This window comes from Bos grunniens, chromosome 27, assembly GCF_055505025.1.
Source record: "Bos grunniens cultivar Pamir isolate PY7600 chromosome 27, Bosgru_T2T1.0, whole genome shotgun sequence".
In the NCBI taxonomy this organism is placed as follows: domain Eukaryota; kingdom Metazoa; phylum Chordata; class Mammalia; order Artiodactyla; family Bovidae; genus Bos; species Bos grunniens.
The window spans coordinates 6,762,727-6,781,669 of record NC_141191.1 but is presented as its reverse complement, the minus strand read 5'-3'; the positions used below and the strand labels follow the sequence as shown (position 1 = coordinate 6,781,669).

Here is an 18,943-nt window from a genome sequence, read left to right as displayed (position 1 = left end):
AAAGTCCTCTTAACAGCTTCATCTTGTGTAAAACGTGACCCCTTTTCCCATATGAAATGTCCAAACGAATTTATGTTGTTATACCAACCTCATTATATATATATATGCTTGCATATATTTAAAAAAGGGATGCTATTGATGAAAAACTGCCTTTCTATCGGTAGGAAATGATTGGAACATTCTGAAGGGAAAAATACATTTTCTCCTTAGAATTTGGACTGATGGTAAGGGTAACACAGAAGAGGCAAAGAGATAGTATATCTAAGCTAAACGACGAAAAGGAACACAAAGTGACACCCACAATAAAAGCAAAGAACCCAGATACACTGGGGCACTCAGAGGATTACAGCTTTATCTGTCCCAGGAGGAGGGGGACAAGCTGTGTACCTCAGTTCAGCAGCAGCTGGTGCCTGTGGCTCTGCTCCTTACCGTGTCTTGCAGTTTACAGGCAGCACCAAGCACACTTTTAGTCTCTTTATGCTAGTGAAAATAGGAACAGGGTTATCTGAAAACACAGGGTCAGGTTAACAGAATGTCACTCATAAATGACAAACAGAAAAAAGTGGAAAATAGGCCAGAACAAATGAGTTATAGGTAGGAAGTGCCCGAATGATCCTCCGTGGCGTGGGTCCACATGGTTATTCTGGTGGCTGCGAGCAGGTTTGTTTATCAACCACCCAGAAGGCCTGTGCTGCAGGACCCTGCCTCCCTGATGTCCAGTCTGCCGGAACCCGAGGAGGGCAGAGAGGGAGACTTCTGGAGCTGACGGAAGGCAAGTGGCTTTGATGTGGGCTCTTCTGGGAGACATGGATTCAAGTGCGGCATTGATACAAAGAAGACTCGAAAAGACTCCCCAGCTCACGGGGCATTTGAACATTGTCTCTGAAGGGTGTCCCTGCAAGGTTTGAGGCGACAAAGGTTTGACTGAGACCTACATCCCCCAGCCTCTCCCCTTTATTTGTACATTGTTTCTGAAAGGTGTCCCTGCAAGGTTTGAGGCGACAAAGGTTTGACTGAGACCTACATCCCCCAGCCTCTCCCCTTTACCCTCTGCTGAGGACACAACTGCTTGGCCAGTAAGATCCTCAGATACACAAGGCAAAATAAAACAAGCCTTATAAGGAGGGAAAGGAAAGCCCAGCTTTGCCACTTCTCTGTCTGAAGACCTTGAAAGATGTTTTGGTTTCCTCATGACAGGGAACCAAGAACATTAGGTCAGAAGCCTTCCAAACAGAATACCCCTGGATTTAATAATCTTGCATTCAAGTTTTCAAACTAATTATAGGAGTAAATGTTCTGCTCGTTGTCACTAGGGTGTATGACTGGAGAGTGATTACAGGATTTCTGTATCCCAAGCAAACAAGAATGCAGACCTGTAGTGTGAGGAGATTTGAACAGCAATGAGACAGAAATGAAATGTTTTCAACATCAAATCACAACATGCAAGCGTGTGGGGCTCTTTGAAGAGAGCGTGCAGTGGTGCAGGGGCTGACTGCAGGAAGGGAAAGGCCTTCTGCAAAGATGACATAGGTCGGAAGGATGAAGGAGGTGAGAGGGATGAAGCAGCCTCCGTGTCTGGTGCCTCTACGAGGCAGGTGTGCGCAAGGAGTGAAGCGCGGAGACTACGGAGCACAGGTCAGGAAGGGTGTGTGCTGCACATCAGCTCACAGGCCCAGGCGCCACAGAGCGCTGGAGCTGTGGGGGGGAAGGAGCCTGCAGTAAGCGCTGACTCTCAGATCGTGGGGCCAGAATCAGGGGTTGCATGGCAATCTAGAAGACAGAGGAGGGCACACCTTGGGTGGGAAGAAGGCATCAAGTCAGAGGGATTCCCAAGGGAGGAAAAGCATCCTTTTGGATGGGAAAGAGAGAACAGCTAAAATATCTTGTTTCTAAGTTGAAGCGCTACAGAATAAAATGTTTCCAAGAAAACCTCCAGTTGTTTGTTAATTGCCTACGGAGACTAGGTCATCCAGATGGGCAAAACCTAATGAACTAGAAGGCATCAGCAGGACATGGAGTTGTGTTTAAATAGAAGTGATCAGACGTCCCGTGGCTCAGTGGGAAAGAATCTACCTGCCAATGCAGGTGACACGGGTTCAATCCCTAGTCCAGGAAGATCCCACGTGCCACGGAGCAACTAAGCCCCTGTGCCACAACCGCTGACCCCACGCGCCACAACCACTGAAGCCTGTGCCCCTAGAGCCTGCGCTCCACAGCAAGAGAAGCCACCGCGATGAGAAGCCCTCGCACCACAGCTTGAGTCATTCCCACTTGCCGCAACTAGAGAGAGCCTGCACAAAGCAATGGAGACCCAGTGCAGCCACAAGTAAATAAATTTAAAAAACAGAAGTGATGACCAACATCAAAATCTCAAAGTTAGGGATGGGCTTTGTATACTATCCATGCATTCTTTTCCCCAGCCAATTTCAAGATTACTTTCCTTTTGGTGCAAAAAAAAAAAAAAAAAAATGATGATAATCTTGGTGAGAAGGAAGACAGCCAGGAAAACATTTTGGTGTGTAATCAATCTGCCAGAGTTGCTTTGAAAATGGGCTTATTTTTCTTGTCAAATCTGATCTTTCCAAATGTTGGGGGAGCAATGAAAAACCTCTGGACATATTTCACATTAAAACAATACATATATGTCTATGTTTTGCTAAAATATTTTCCGCTGGCTGCTTGAATCTCGACGTGTTGCCAACTTTTAAAAGATGGTGTTTGGAGTGCAACTCTTTTGCAAATAAAAAATAATATCAAGCAAAAAAATCTACACAACTTATAATCACAGCAATAGCCTTACAATGTTAATTCGAGTGTGGGTAATCCATGTGAATCCGAAGGAAAGAGAAACAGCTCAAGGACCCATACTTGGAAGCGTGTTTGGACCACCGATTAAAATGAGGACATGATGAACGTCCACGCAGTCCTTTCTAGCTTGTAATGGGAACCTTTCCGAGGCACTTGGACCCACAAATCAAAACTGCTGCCTAATAATGTTCAGACATGAGGGCAATGTCAAACATCCCTGCAAAATATGAGTGCATGAAGCCACCCATGTGAAGCGAGAAAGAACCCTGTCCCTCCCTCGGGAGGCTCAAGTGTCTTGAAACTGTTTTGATAAGAGCAGCTGAGCGCACACGGCGAGAGCGGGAAGCGCTGCAGCGCGCTGCCAATGGGAGGAGAGATCTCATCTGTCCCATGTTCTTTCTCGTACTAAGACTTCCTTATATTTGAGTGAAATTTCACCGGGCCAATTTCAGTACTTCTGGGTTTCAGTCGAAGGCAATTAAACAGAGGGGATACTAAACAGAAAGATGCATTGGGGCAATAAACTAGAAAATAATTAATCCGTCAACCTCAAGAAATGGGAATTTTTAAAACACAGGTGTCGGCGTGGATCAACCAAACTGCTTCATTCCTAGATCTGGTCTTATGCTGATTTAGGGAAAGGCTTCATTAAATGGGAAATTTTCACACTGTATAATGAATGTTCAGAGTCTTTCTCACTAAAAATTACTACTAGTGTTTGGAGTGAAAAAGATTCTTTTGTCATGATGCTCTCAGGAGATAAAAATCATCAGTGGTAATCTTCACATCTAGGCTTTTCTGTGAGTAAAAATGATCCCTTCAGCTTCCTTAACTACACGGTAGGTGGTCTCCCTCTCTTTTTTAAGGCCCTGAGAATCTTGGACATTGGAAGGCAGGCTCACATCAGTTTTGGAACACACCACTTTGGCTGTTAAAAGGCAGAAAGTGGGGTGGGGCCTCTGGGTTGAACTACCAGTCTGCTCCAGAGCCCAGAAGTGCCCATGTGAGTGAGACTGGGTACGTGGGTCCGTGGAAAGAGGTGAGTACAGTAGCTGAGACATGGGAGCAACCAATAAGCGTCAGCTAGACTTTAGTTATTAGAGCTACTGTGGTTGTTACTGTCGCTCTTGCTTTTGTTCTGGGGAGTAACTATATGCTTTTAAAATTTAAATTAAAAAAATTTTTTTTACAATGTTGTGTTGGTTTCCTCCATACAACAGTGCAAATCAGTCACGATTGTACCTACATCTCCTCCCTCCACTGCCCCGTTCGACCCCTGCAGTCATCACAGAGCCAGACTGGGCTCCCTGTCCGGCAACTTCTCAGTAGCTACGTTTTACACTTGACAGTGCAGGTGTGCTGATGCTACTTTCTCCATTCGTCCCACTCTCTCCCCCCTCAGTGTGTCCACAAGTCCATTTTCTACATCTGCGTCTCTATTCCTTCCCTGCAAATAGGTTCACCAATAACATTTTTCTAGATTCCATATATATATATATGTATGTATTAATATACTGTATTTATCTTTCTGACTTCCTTTACTATGTATAATAGGCTCTGGGTTCATTCGCCTCATTAGAACTGACTGAAATTCTTTCTCTTTAATGGCTGGGAAATATTCCATTAAATATATGTACAACTGTCATATTGCCCTTTTCTCTTATAACGTTAATTTGACTGTGTCAAGTGTGAAAGCACAAAACTTGTTGAGAATCAGGACACACAAAAAAATCTAAGAATATTCCTGTTTTTCTCTTCTCTCAAAGATTTCAATTAGTTAGCAACTGGGTCAGTATCATATAGAATTTTACAGTTGCATATGTTATATACATAAAAATAAATGATATCATATACACTATATATATACTATCTATATACACACATGTGTAGACCTGTAATTTCCCCTCTAACATACACTGATATGTATACTTTTACACATGAGATGTGCACACCTCATACCTAGACTTTGTCATCTTAGAAAAGCGGAAAAATAGTGACTTAAAAAACATTTATTCCTATTGTTTTTAAGCTTACAGAAAAATATGGCCATAAAGTGAAGAAATTTTATTTTTAAAAATTTAGGTCTTTTATGTCTTTTGAAGTTCTTGAGTCTAATTTTAGATTGCAACTTGACTTTCAAATATCGAGTTGTAAACAAGCCTCTCGTGTCTCTTGTTGACTGTAACCACGTTGGACTCGTTAGTTCTAGAGTCAGGGTGGGCGACAACTAAGGGTCCATTTTCCCCTTCTAGTTACGTGATTTAGAACGACAGGAGATAGAACTGCTTCTATTTAGCTCTTAACTACGAAACCAATGAGAAGATTAAGACTTATTTCTACTAGTTTGTAAATTACTACTTCAGCATATGGACTTAAACCAAACTCCAGCTTGAGTGTATCTTTAATAGTTCCAAACTTCCCAGAATATGTCTTTCTAAATATTATCTTTGTTGGGTGTTAAGAGTAACTAAGACAACCCTTCTGGATGATTTACATAGCTTTAACTTTAACCTCAAAAATTCCACTATTCCCATGGTAGTGGAGGAAGCAGGGGGAATGAGAGGCAGGCAGAAAGAGAGGAGAGGAGAGAGAGACAGAGGGAGAGGGGAGGAGAAATTACAAACTTTTATCCATGAGTTATTTTAGATCATGTATTTAAATTGTAAAATTTAAAAGTGGGGGGAGGAAAAAGGCAAGAATAAACTAAGAAAGACTATAGACCTTTTGGCACAATGCCTTTAAAAATATAGCTTAATTAATCCTTGAAACATTCCTCTTGACCAAACTGAAACCCTGTTATATATATGAGGACTCTGTGGTTCCCCCAAAGCCGAGCGGCTTACCTAGAGTTCACAGAAAATGGAGGAACAGTTGTGCACAGCCTGGAGCCCACAGACTCCTCACACACACCTGGCTGGTCTGCATTTGTATTTAACTGTGCATTTTAACTGCCAAAGACATAGGCATCTATACCATGGCAGTGAATGAGCTTCCCGATGCTCTTGCACACAAGCGAATGTTAAAATGAGCTGGCCCACCCATGGTACACAGCAACTCAAGGCAGAAGAACCATCCTGACAGTCACGCGAGATGAACAGACGAGCATATGATTAAGTCTGCCTGATAGGGAAAATGACGAAACCATGAAAAACCACAGAGAAACTTAACAGGTCTAATGTGTGATGAACTCAGTAAGAGGGAAGTTGGTGGGGACAGTGGTCTTTATGGAGTGTGGTCCTGAGTTACCCGGAAAACCCACAGGTGTGTCCTTCCTTGTGCTCTAGCTTAAGCGTCTTCTAAAGCTTGTATTTCAAGAAACCACAGTCCAGAACATGCTAGAAACAGTGATGCTTCCTTATACCCAATTTTCATTCTCTGTGTCACAGGAATGCAACACACTGAAGCCCCCCGGCCCTACCTGCCCACTGGCAGGCCACCTGCCCACCTCTGAGCTGTGGTTTCACCACCTCCTGTGCTGCTGTGCGTAGACTTCCAGGGCTGCCTAAATGGTCGCCCACACATGCTGTTACTGAGCTGCTGGGTTTTGAGTGAATAGAAAAATCACACTGGTTTTTATTGCTAGTGATGAAGAAAAAAGCAAGAAATCCCCATATCAGAGCAAAGTACACGTCGTCCAAGAGATGTTTTAAAAGGCAGGGAAACGAATTAGGAATACAATGTCTGATCGTTTGACTGATGACTGTCTTTCTGACGCTTGCTCTTTTCTAGCTTGAGAATTACATCCAGGACAACATGAAGAAAGAGATGGTGGAGATACAACAGAATGCAGTGCAGAACCAGACCGCTGTGATGATAGAAATAGGGACCAACCTGCTCAATCAAACCGCAGAGCAGACCCGGAAGTTAACCGATGTTGAAGCCCAAGTAAGTAGGGAAACAGGGAACACAGAGTGGCCCAGACTGACAGACAACTAGCACAAAATCGTCACCTAGTGACAGGAGGGAGAGGCAGGGAAAGCTCCAGAAAAGCAGAAGAAAGGATGACTTGATAAGAAGTTAAGAATTTGTGTCTAGATAGAAATTAAAATCAGGAAATATATATTTTTAATACTGACATTAAATTACATTTATTCTACTGAGGACATTCAGACCAGTTTCACATTATTCAGACTTGCTACAAGATAAGTGCTCCCTTGTCTTATTGGTGTTTTCTGGACTCTAGACGAACTTTTCAGTTCTGAGCCCTTGACATTTTTGTGTACTTGAGGCATGAAGAGCAGGGGCAGAGTGCTACAACCTTTGTTCTTAACCCTAACTCTTGAGTTAAGGTGAAACCTAAGTCTCATAGAACAGCCAAAACAATCTGTGGTGTGAGTTTATACATTTTGTGGTGTGAGTTTATAGAGAAAGAAGCAACGGGAAGAGAAAGAAGCAAAGGGAAGAGAAAGAAGCAAAGGGAAGAGTAGGAAGCAGCAGCTGAGGCACGGAGATGGCTTAGCTTTCAGCCCAAAGACCTGAGCTCCATGACTAACCTGATGAATGAATTAGAGCGAGGCATCAGCTTTCCGCAGGCCTCTGAGGTGGTGACTCGGAACGGGAGAGCTGGCCAGTTCCCTGTGAGCTTTAAGGTTCTATGAGCTGTCAATTAATGGTAGGAAAGAAGAATATGAACTATAAAAATATCAGAATAACAGCAAAACAATAGAATGACATTCGTCTGGAGCCATGCTGGATGGCCCACCACAGGTGACCCAAAAGAAAGAGTCCCGGTGGGCAAACAGTGCTGTTGGGGGACCTATGGAGAAGCTCCCAGTTCAAGATTCACCACCGGTAAGACGGCCTGCTGGGTTCTAATCCTGACTTCTTTATAGGCTTATGAGGAGTATCTTTCTACCACGAGTTATAAGTAATGCTCAAAAAAAAAAAAGTAGATTTAACTGAAAACGGTTCCCATGACATATTATTCCTGTATAATCTTATGATTCATGTGCTACTTAAGCTAAAGAACCAAGACATGCCCAGCATCAGCCAGGAGGTGATAAGGGAGAAGAGAAACCATAAGCCTTCCAATCGAGGCAGCTCACATTGAGAAGGGCACTGACGTTCCCCCATCGCTGCCCCGAGAACCGCTGGACAAGCAGAGAGACAGCAAGGGAGGGGCAGGAGAAGACAAGATTCTTAGCTGAGTACAGAATAAGACGTGCTTTGCTTATCAAATATCTCCACAATACCAGAATAGTTTAGGAAAAATACAGATATTTTATACAACGGACCACAAGGTACTCAAAATTCTGAAAGGTAAATTAAATCTAACAAGTTAAGACAGAAACATCTAAAAGTAAATGTATAGATATACCCATGGTCAACTATTCAAATAGATTAGTAATATTTGAGTCACAGGCCCACCTTCTGAGAATACAACTGATGAGCAATCAAGCCCTTCAGAAACAGTCCTGCAGCTTCCCTGGTGGCGCAGTGAGTAAGAATCTGCCTGCCAATGCAGGGGCCAAGTTCAATTCCTGGTCGGGGAAGGTAAGACTCTGCATGCCCACATGCTGCAGCCACCAGAGACTGCACGCCTGCAGCCTGTGCTCCACCCGCAACAAGAAAAGCCACAGTAGGAAGAAGTCCACACAGAGTGACGAGGAGCCGCTCGTCTCAACCAGAGAAACCCACGCACAGCCAAGAAGACCCGAATATAACGCTGCTTATGTTTCAGGTCAGAGTAAGAAAAAAGCATCAGATACAAAGCAATAATGGAAACCTTGGCCGTCCTCTGTAAGTTAGACTCACTAGCATTTAATGAGATTTTGTTGAGTCACATGATTTTTTAAAAAAATCTATTGCAAAACTAAGTAGAAAACAGGAAAATAGGAAGATGGCTGGAAAGCAAATGGCCTCTAATATCCGACTAAACACAGTAAGATGCTGAGACTAATCAAAGACATCGAGGGACCAAATTATACATCAACTTACTCGGGTATCTGGTGGGCAGTGACTGTGTGAAGCTGGTTAAATTCAAACACGAAAGGTTCTGATTAGAAGATTCTTCCAGCCTGTCAGTGTGAGAGACTATTAAACCAGACTGGGAGGGAAGGCTGGAGGCCTGAGATCTTAGACCCAATAGACAACCACGTGACCTGGGTAATTGAGAGTCACCTGCAGCTGGAGGCCTTCGGAAAAGTGATGGGAAAACATCGAATTGGTCCTGGATCGGTCAGGACCCATCGGTTGCCCCTCCCCTCCTGAACTCTAGGAGCAAAATCAAAGACGAGTTTCTAGTTCCTTCTCTCAATAACCAATGCACATTGTTGGGGCCCACAGAAGATGTAGGCCTCATCTATATTCCGGGTGTTAGTATCCAATCACACCCTGGGGCTGGCCAGGGTCTTTACTCATGCACAAAGGACTGGTCATGGCAGGAAGGCATCCAGCTTTGAAGACCAGGCTGTCCCTAAACCCATGTGATGGGGCCATGCCAAGGCGTTCATGAATGACACAGACCCCGAGCAAACAATGCTTCTTTCAAGGACCCTCATTCCGGCCAACAATTCTGCCTGACACTTAACACATGACGTCACATCCTGAGTAACCATGACACAGAGGACATGAGTCACCACACTCTTCCTGCTAAAATGCAGCCAAAGGCGAAAGAATTCATTCTTGAAGTTGTCGGAACACAATGGAACAGCGATACCGCACGTGGTGTGTGTCAGAAAGGCCCACAGAGCGAGACCCAGCTCCTGCTCCATACTGATGCTCTCGTTTCCTGATGGGCTGACATGACTTTTAAAATAGGAAAAAGAGACATGGAAAAGGAAAGGGGGGGGGGGAGACTAAACAAGTGAATACAAATAAGGAAATGCTAGGCTAAAAGTGAGCTGTGCTCTTACAGAATGGAAGTAGGTGGTTCTAAACACTGTCCACTGACACAGAGATGTGGGGGCAACATTTGTCTCGAGGAAAGGAAATGCCTCTTTTCATTTATCAACTATTTCTGATATATTAAATATGACCATTTTATGCTCCTGATTATTCCACTGTGTGAAATGACAAAACACGGCAGAGCAAGAAAATGAACATTATATTATTTGACACAAACACCACTGTCCAGAACTATTAAATCCTTTCCAAAATAACATGGCAAAAAGAAAATGTTTAGCACATTTTGAAGTATTCCAGCACAACAAACCTTTTCTGAAAATGAAAAAATATGTCAAAATAAGATACTTGGGTAAATAAGTAATATTTTATTTTTTCCTATAATTTAGATGACTTTGTATCTAATTTAAAAAAATACTAAGTAGGAATTTTATTTTGTTACATTTAGGTATTAAATCAGACAACAAGACTTGAACTTCAGCTTCTAGAACACTCTCTTTCTACAAACAAATTGGAAAAACAGATTTTGGATCAGACCAGTGAAATAAGCAAACTGCAAGATAAGAACAGGTAATAAAAATATAAAGAGACGTATAACCCAGAATCATACATTTTCTAGATATGAAAGCCTATTTCAAGTGATTATTAACTATAAATAAGCATGGCTTTCAAAATGCCGAATTTCTTACTGTACAGTGCAAGGATCAGGAGTTGATGAGAACGTAGGGAGAGGGTTTGGAGAAAAACATCAAAATGGTATCACCTTCTAAAATAGTCCTTGACTTTGTTTTGTTTTGTTTTTTTTAACACTCTGGGCCTCTTAAAGATCCTCTTACATGAATCCTCCAAATTTTACCTCAGGATTTTACATCAATCCACGGAAAACTACTACTGAGGCATTTTGATATTAACAAGTTCTTTGCCTCTGAGAACTTAGTTTATTTCAATGCAAAATGGTCTACAGCAGGAAAACTACACCTTATTGTAAACCAACACACATTTCATGATGCAACGTTTATTTTTAAAGCATGCTGCTGCCACTGCTGCTGCTAAGTCACTTCAGTCGTGTCCGACTCTGTGCGACCCCACAGATGGTGGCCCACCAGGCTCCCCCATCCCTGGGATTCTCCAGGCAAGAACACTGGAGTGGGTTGCCACTTCCTTCTCCAATGCATGAAAGTGACAAGTGAAAGTGAAGTCGCTCAGTCGTGTCTGACTCTTAGCAATCCCATGGACTGCAGCCCACCAAGCTCCTCCGCCCATGGGATATTCCAGGCAAGAGTACTGGAGTGGGTCGCCATTGCCTTCTAAAAACAAAAGTTAATATTAAATACAGTTATGTTAATATCTAAAATAAAATGTTAAAAGCTCTCAAAAAAAACTGATACAAAAACCAAGATTATGGGTGACCAGTGGGGACTGTTTTTGTAGGCTCACTCAGGTGGGGACATAGGAGGGTATTGCGTTCACATTCCGGGTGTGCGTATTTCCTTGTTTCTAATCAGGACACGCATCACACTGTTAACGCAACTAAGTAATTCTTCATCATAGCCAAAAATAAGACTTAACTGTCTTACAATCATTCTTTCCTTTAATTGAGAACTAAACTGAAAGAATTCTGTGCCGTGGGTAACAGACTGAATTCATTGAAAGTTTTGAAAAGCAAGTCGATTTTTTTTTTTTAAACTTTTAATTGGGTGAACATTGTTTTACAGTGTTGTATCAGTTTCTGCCATATAACGCCACACATCAGCCATAATTATACACGGATCACCTCCCTCCCCTCCCGCCAGCCCACCTGTCTCAGTCATCACAGGGCAGCGGGCTGGGCTCCCTGTGTTATAACGCACAGCAGCTTCTTGCTAGCCACTGAGCTCACGTATGACAGTGCACGCACATGTCAGTGCCACTCTCTCCGTCTGCCCCACTCTCCCCTTTCCCCACTGTGCCCCCGCAGTCCATTCTCTGAGTCTCCACTTCTTCATTTCTAGATATTCCATCAATAAGCATTAATACATGATACTTTTCTCTTTCTGACTTACTCCACTCTATAACAGGCTTGGGGTCACCCACCTCACTAGAACGGACTCAAATTCTGTTCTTTTTTGTCGCTGAATAGTATTTCATTGTATATATGTACCACATCTTTATCCATCCATCTGTACCAAGTAGATTTTTATTCTAAATATTTTAATGTTTCACATTTATCTCTTATGAAAAGTAATATAAAAGTCTGAGTCCAATAATTGAGATATGTTAAGAGTCTCTCGTTTCCTGTTGTTAACATGGCTTATTTAGTGTTCCCCTGCATGGGGTGCAGTAATGCTGGGACACTCTGGTGCTGGATGTGGTTCCCGCTTTACTTTCTGAGTTAGTATGCTATGGCGCTAAGATGATCACTTACACGTGTCAGTTATGTTACCCAGACAACAACTTTATAAATAGTTGTCAAATGGCATTGCCATTTGTCTAGAAAAGTATGCATCTAATTCTCAATTCAGACACACTGCTTAATATTTTCACTTATCACAATATGCAATTTTTTTTTCAGCCTGAATTGCTGTGAAACGCAGCCTGAACTGCTGTGAAATGCAATCAACAACCTTCACTACATTTTTTAATCATCCATAATTTGACAAAATTCTTTCGTATGTTAAAGCTTTACAATGTATAAAATAGTGACTCCAACCACACAGGAAGCTGCTCTGTTTTCTGATAATTCTTGCTTAAATGATCCTTCACATTCCTCCCTCCCCTCTTAATCCTACAGTTTTCCCCTGGTTAACTGACATTTGACCAGTAGTGTGCTTTTCCAATAATTTCAATCCATTTTTCATGAGTTATTTTTACCATCTGAGTCACCAGGGAAGCCCCTATTTACAAGTTATTTTCAAACACCACAACATTTTCTCCATAAAACCACTCTGCTGAACAAACATCCCTAACAAACTAAAATTTTCTGCACAACAAAGGAAACTATTAGCAAGGTGAAAAGACAGCCTTCAGAATGGGAGAAAATAATAGCAAATGAAGCAAGTGACAAACAACTAATCTCAAAAATATACAAGCAACTCCTACAGCTCAATTCCAGAAAAATAAATGACCCAATCAAAAAATGGGCCAAAGAACTAAACAGACATTTCTCCAAAGAAGACATACAGATGGCTAACAAACACATGAAAAGATGCTCAACATCACTCATTATCAGAGAAATGCAAATCAAAACCACTATGAGGTACCATTTCACACCAGTCAGAATGGCTGCGATCCAAAAGTCTACAAGCAATAAATGCTGGAGAGGGTGTGGAGAAAAGGGAACCCTCTTACACTGTTGGTGGGAATGCAAACTAGTACAGCCACTATGGAGAACAGTATGGAGATTCCTTAAAAAACTGGAAATAGAACTGCCTTATGATCCAGCAATCCCACTGCTGGGCATACACACTGAGGAAACCAGAAGGGAAAGAGACACGTGTACCCCAATGTTCATCACAGCACTGTTTATAATAGCCAGGACATGGAAGCAACCTAGATGTCCATCAGCAGATGAATGGATAAGAAAGCAGTGGTACATATACACAATGGAGTATTACTCAGCCATTAAAAAGAATACATTTGAATCAGTCCTAATGAGGTGGATGAAACTGGAGCCTATTATACAGAGTGAAGTAAGCCAGAAAGAAAAACACCAATGCAGTATACTAATGCATATATATGGAATTTAGAAAGATGGTAACAATAACCCTGTATATGAGACAGCAAAAGAGACACTGATGTGTCTTATGGACTCTGTAGGAGAGGGAGAGGGTGGGAAGATTTGGAAGAATGACATTGAAACATGTATAATATCATGTATGAAATGAGTCGCCAGTCCAGGTTCGATGCACGATACTGGATGCTTGGGGCTGGTGCAGTGGGACGACCCAGAGGGATGGTATGGGGAGGGAGGAGGGAGGAGGGTTCAGGATGGGGAACACATGTATACCTGTGGCGGATTCATTTCAATATTTGGCAAAACCAATACAATATTGTAAAGTTTAAAAAAAATTAAATAATTAAAATGCTTGGCAAAAAAAAGAGAAATAAAAAAAAATAAATGAGCAAGTGGCTCCCAAACTTGTAAAAAAAATAAATAAATAAAATCCCAAGTCACTTCCAACAGCAGAGCTCCACAACTGAATTGCAAATATCTAACTCAGACTGGTGGCACAGTGGTAAAGAATCTGCCTGCAATGCAGGAGATGCAAGAGACTCAGGTTCAATTCCTGAGTTGGGAAGATTCCCCCGGAGAAAGAAGTGGCAACCCACTCCAGTATTCTTGTCTGGAAAATTCCATGGACAGAGGAGCCTGGCAGGTACTGTCCATGGGGTTGCAAAGAGTCAGCCATAACTAAACAACTGAACGCACACACCTAACTCAGATTGGAGCCACAGCACTGCTTCTGAGTGACCTGCCATAGTGAGGATACCGAAAGACGTAGCTTTTATCAGTGGACTTACAAAAACCATACGTAACGAATCTCCATCTGCAGAAGAATAACCTTTTTAGCAGCTGCAGGAAGCATGTTCTCTTTTGACACAATATGAAATGAAATGGCAATAATATGTTTCTTTTCATCAACAACTTTAAAATTAAGAAAGTCATGTTGATGATTTTATAGCGTTCAGTGAGTTTGGCATGGTGTTTTCAGGTACCTTAAAATTTGAGGTTAGCCTAAGATGTGGACTAGCCTAAGATTTCATCATTACAAAAATATGTGACTGTGTTGCACATTTGAAAAACCGTATTTTAAATTATCTTCAATAGTTCTCTCAAAGTGTGATTGCTTTCTTCATGGAACGTGAAGTATTTAATTTTTTTCCAGTGAAGTCAAAGTACTTAATAGCATCAACATCTTCCTGAAAATAACCATGAGCTGAAGTTGAAAATTACTATACTTTTTTCATCTTATCATTTCTTTCCTTCTAAAAATAAATGATTTAGGGGCTACTTGCACCAGTTCAATTAAATTACAATTACCGATATATGATTCAGTTGTTTCTGAAAAGCACTGTCATTTATAATGTCCCCTTCTGAAGACAGGCAATAAAAACACATAAAAGAAACATGATTCCGCCTTGATATTTCTGCCAACAGGGCTATTTCTCCACATTTCTCAACAGACCATGAATTACATTAATATAAAGTTACACAGTACCAACATCCAACTTCCATGGTGACGATCGAGCAGATCATCCTGTATCAGGAATCCAAGTGAGATGCTAACGAGCAGAGTGTCAGTGACACAGGCGTCCCCATGGCACCGCCCCTCCCCCGCCCACCATCCCTCCACACTGACCATGGCATTTGCTGCACTGTGCAAAATTCTTGCTATGAATTTATTCTCATGTCTTATCCCACTTATTTAATTTCCTTTTATTAAAAAAAAAGCATAATACAACTCACTAAATCTAAATTGACTGTAGAAGCAAGTAAAGGGGCCAGATGTGCATTTGTAGAACATGGCTCTGAGATCTGATGTCTGAGACTCTTTTAAGCTTTAAACACAGAGATACGTGGTCCTGCTCACAGCCAGTCTGGTCTGGAATGGCCTGATGCTGGGCTTCACTCTTCAGCACCTGCTTGTATTTAATTTTGAGACTCAATCTTTAGGCCAGGTTGTGACTGATCTCTGGATTATACTGGCAGAGATTTGGGAGAAAGAAAAAAATTGACAACTGGACGGTGATAAATTTAAGAGCTGCAACTGAATTTAATAGTAAGTAGTATTAATACTGATTATTAATGCTTATAGGTAAGACCTGGAATAGGTAGTTAGGCCCTTAGTTAGTTTAGTAATGTTTCCAAGGTTAAAGGTTCAGAAAATGTTACTGCCCCCCAAAAAGGAATAATAGACTCACAGATTATTTGAACTAGAAGGGGTCTCAGAGATCATCATCTAATCTAAAGCCTTCATTTTAGGTAGAGAGGAGAAGGCAATGGCACCCCACTCTAGTACTCTTGCCTGGAAAATCCCGTGGATGGAGGAGCCTAGTAGGCTCCAGTCCATAGGGTCGCTAAGAGTCGGGCACAACTGAGTGACTTCACTTTCACTTCATGACTGTAGGTGGACTTTCCCAAAGATAGAGTAACACCGGGGGGTCACGTGCAGAGGTCACATTCTCAGCCCAGAGCTCTGACCCCCAGGAGTTCCCAACACCAAGGCACCTTCTCTTTTTTTGTGTGTGTGTGTAATAAAGTTTTATTAAAGTATAAAGGAGATAGAGAAAGCTTCTGACATAGGCATCAGAAGGGGGCAGAAAGAGTACCCCCAAGGCACCTTCTCAATGCCCACGTTCCTCTTGAGAAAAACCATGGTCTTCACAGACAGTGCATGTGGAAATTTCTAGTCATGAACCTTACATTTTCATCAGGGCACTTTCTCCTCATGCTTATGTCATATCTGTGTCCTCTGTCTGATCTCAGCACGCTTGAGAGCCTCCTCACGGCTCCAGTAACATCTGATTACTTTAAAACTCCTGTGACATCTTACCAGAGGGCCCTGCAGAAGCAGAAATTCCATAAATATAAACGACTGTATAAGGATTATGAAACTGATTAGATGTTTACCAAGCTCATGGCTTTGATGGTGATCAGAAAACCCTTCACTAACAATTATTTCCCTTTACAAGTTTCCTGGAAAAGAAAGTTCTAGATATGGAAGACAAGCACATAGTTCAACTTCGGTCAATCAAAGAAGAGAAAGATCAGCTCCAGGTGTTAGTATCCAAGCAAAATTCCATCATTGAAGAACTGGAAAAACAACTGGTGACGGCCACGGTGAATAATTCAGTTCTCCAAAAGCAGCAACATGATCTGATGGAGACAGTTAATAATTTACTGACTCTGATGTCAACATCAAACCGTAAGTAAAGTTTACACATAAGTTTTTCCTCCGTTTTGTCATTAGTCGGTGAAATTTCAAAAATTCATTGATAAAAAAAAACAGAAAACCTTTCATTTTCCAAGAAAGGCACTATTTCTCATGAATACTTTATAGGGCCTCAATATGGAACCAATTAAAAAGAAGGAGAAAGAGGGGAAGGGGAATATATATTTATACTAATTAAATATTATGAGGCAAACCACCTCAAACAACCTTTTGTTCCTGGGCTCGGAGAGCCTTCTTTTAGTTAGTTCCATTGCTAACACAGGTGTATAGGGCTGGCCAAGTTACTAAACCACTTGCTTAGTTGCTCAGTCGTGTCCAACTCCTTGCGACCCCATGGACTGCAGCCCGCCAGACACCTCTATCCATGGAGATTCTCTAGGCAAAAAATATTGGAGTGGGTTGCCATTTCCTTCTCCATCACTAAAGCAGAGTGGACATTTTTTTTATTTTTTAGGAAAGAAAAACAATACTAGGCCCATAGGGTTGTTGTGAAGGTTAAATGAGACAATGCTTACATAAGACCGGTATCCAAGCAACGCCAGTACCAGTATACCAAGAAACCGGTATCTCACCACACCCGTAACGGCATCTCTCCTTCCTTATTTCTGTTTTATCCTTCAACTTCCGTATTAGAGGGAAGCAGGGATACATCTTCCATCATTAACTAGAGAGATGATACCCAACCTATGTGGTATTTTAAGATTGCTTTTTCTCAAACACTGGGTCTAGCTCTTACTATGGCCTGTTGCATAGAGCCCTTCCAAACGTATTCGTTCGACACAGATGCACTTTACATGCGATTCATGTAGAGATATTTCTTCATTTCTGTAAGAAGTATGTTCTCACATTTCCCTTGAGTCATACAGTTATGCCCACTTCAGTAAGAGAGACCTTTAAAAAAGGTTTCTACTTAAACCAGGAAGCAGACAAACAAGCATGACCTGTGCTACATGGGGGGTCTGCAGTGCATGCCTTCCAATGAGAGTCACACTCCTTTGTAATTTTGAAAAATTCTGCATTTTTTCACATGTGTAGAAAAGGAAAAGACAGTCACCTGATGCCTGGCGGGACCAGGACAGTGTGAGGTGCTAGCTTTGATGAGCCAAAGTAGAGGAAAACCACACAGCTCAGATCTTGGCAAAAACAAGCAGCAGGGAGACAGGGCCACAGGATGAGCTTGGTTTGCCCGCGTGCCTCGGCCAGCGGGTGGATGGAGCCCCCACCCAAGCGGGCTGCCCGCCTGACCTGGTCCAGAGCCTGGGGCACTGGTCAGTCTCTAGAAGGAAGATAAACACATACCTGCAAGAACAGATGCACACAAATACTTTTTTTTTTTTTTTTTTAATGTGGCAAAAAAAAAAAAAAAAAAGGATTGGGAAGTCTGTTGAGAGTGAAACAAAAAATTTGAAAGAATTTCATAGTCCTAGATGTTTTACACTTTCAAGGAAGAATTTCAAAGACACAGATAAATAAATTTTAGGTTCCTCTTTAACACATGGCGGACTACAGTCCATAGGATCGCAGAGTCAGACACGATTGAGCGACTAACACTTTCATTATACTTTAAGACAAGCTACTATGAGATGGCTGCTAAAAATCCAAAGAATACTGGAGTCTTCACCCAATGGTCTAAAGAAATATTACTATCTAAATAGTTGGCCTCAGATGCATAAGAAGAAAACAATCCAGACCACAGCCTAACTGGCGAACTGGCTGTGGGTGCAGCCACTGCAGAGCCAGCACTGTTTTTAGGTATGTTCTTTATTCTTCTGTAATCACTTTATCTGATTCTACTCAAGATGAAAGATTTTTTCACACATAATAGTGTACAAAGGGTGATTGCAAAGTACTTGCATTACATACAGTTGATGGGAAGAAAAAGGAAGTATGGATTATTGGTAATGACCTTTGAGAATTAATACCAAACAGGCTGAAAGAAGAACTTTATCAGAAAGGCTTAAGAAACTAGCATCTCACGATAACAATTCAAATATGATACAATTACAAATAAGTGCATCTCAAAATAATCAGCTTTTATCTTTTCACAAACTCCTCTTAAAAGCTTTCCTATTTTTTAAAAACAGCCTCATACTCCTTGCTTGCCAAGGACGAACAAATCATCTTCAGAGACTGCGGGGAGGCATTCAAATCGGGACTGACCACCAGCGGTGTCTACACATTGACGTTCCCTAACTCCACGGAGGAGATCAAGGTAAGGCGCTGCCTCTCATTTTCAGCCCCCTGGCTTGAAGCAGGTGGTTTCAGGAGCAGAACAGCTGCATACATAGTTCTCATACCATGCCAGTGGCATGCAGAGCAAAGCAAGAAACACCGACCATGAGTAACTCGGAGCCCCGCCG

The 18,943-nt window shown here is 41.9% G+C and overlaps 2 protein-coding genes across 29 annotated transcripts in view; one reads left to right on the top strand and one right to left on the bottom strand.

Annotated features, from left to right (window-relative positions):
* Positions 1 to 18,943, bottom strand: part of MCPH1 (microcephalin 1) — a 232,385-nt gene that overhangs the window by 97,721 nt on the left and 115,721 nt on the right. Inside the window, exon 13 of one of the 28 annotated variants that reach the window (XM_086379714.1) lies at positions 10,631 to 10,958. The exons of 26 other annotated variants lie outside the window; for them this stretch is intronic. In XM_086379714.1, the coding sequence (XP_086235840.1) occupies positions 10,854 to 10,958 (105 nt within the window). In that variant the 3' untranslated portion in view covers positions 10,631 to 10,853. Of the gene's footprint in view, positions 1 to 10,630; positions 10,959 to 15,865; positions 16,194 to 18,943 lie in introns of those variants that run through there. One more of the 28 variants, XM_086379713.1, reaches the window with a different exon arrangement.
* Positions 1 to 18,943, top strand: part of ANGPT2 (angiopoietin 2) — a 60,735-nt gene that overhangs the window by 23,740 nt on the left and 18,052 nt on the right. The window contains exons 2-5 of the mRNA XM_086379744.1: positions 6,538 to 6,693; positions 10,100 to 10,221; positions 16,324 to 16,556; positions 18,668 to 18,795. Coding sequence (XP_086235870.1) covers positions 6,538 to 6,693; positions 10,100 to 10,221; positions 16,324 to 16,556; positions 18,668 to 18,795 — 639 coding nt within the window. The remainder of the gene's footprint in view (positions 1 to 6,537; positions 6,694 to 10,099; positions 10,222 to 16,323; positions 16,557 to 18,667; positions 18,796 to 18,943) is intronic.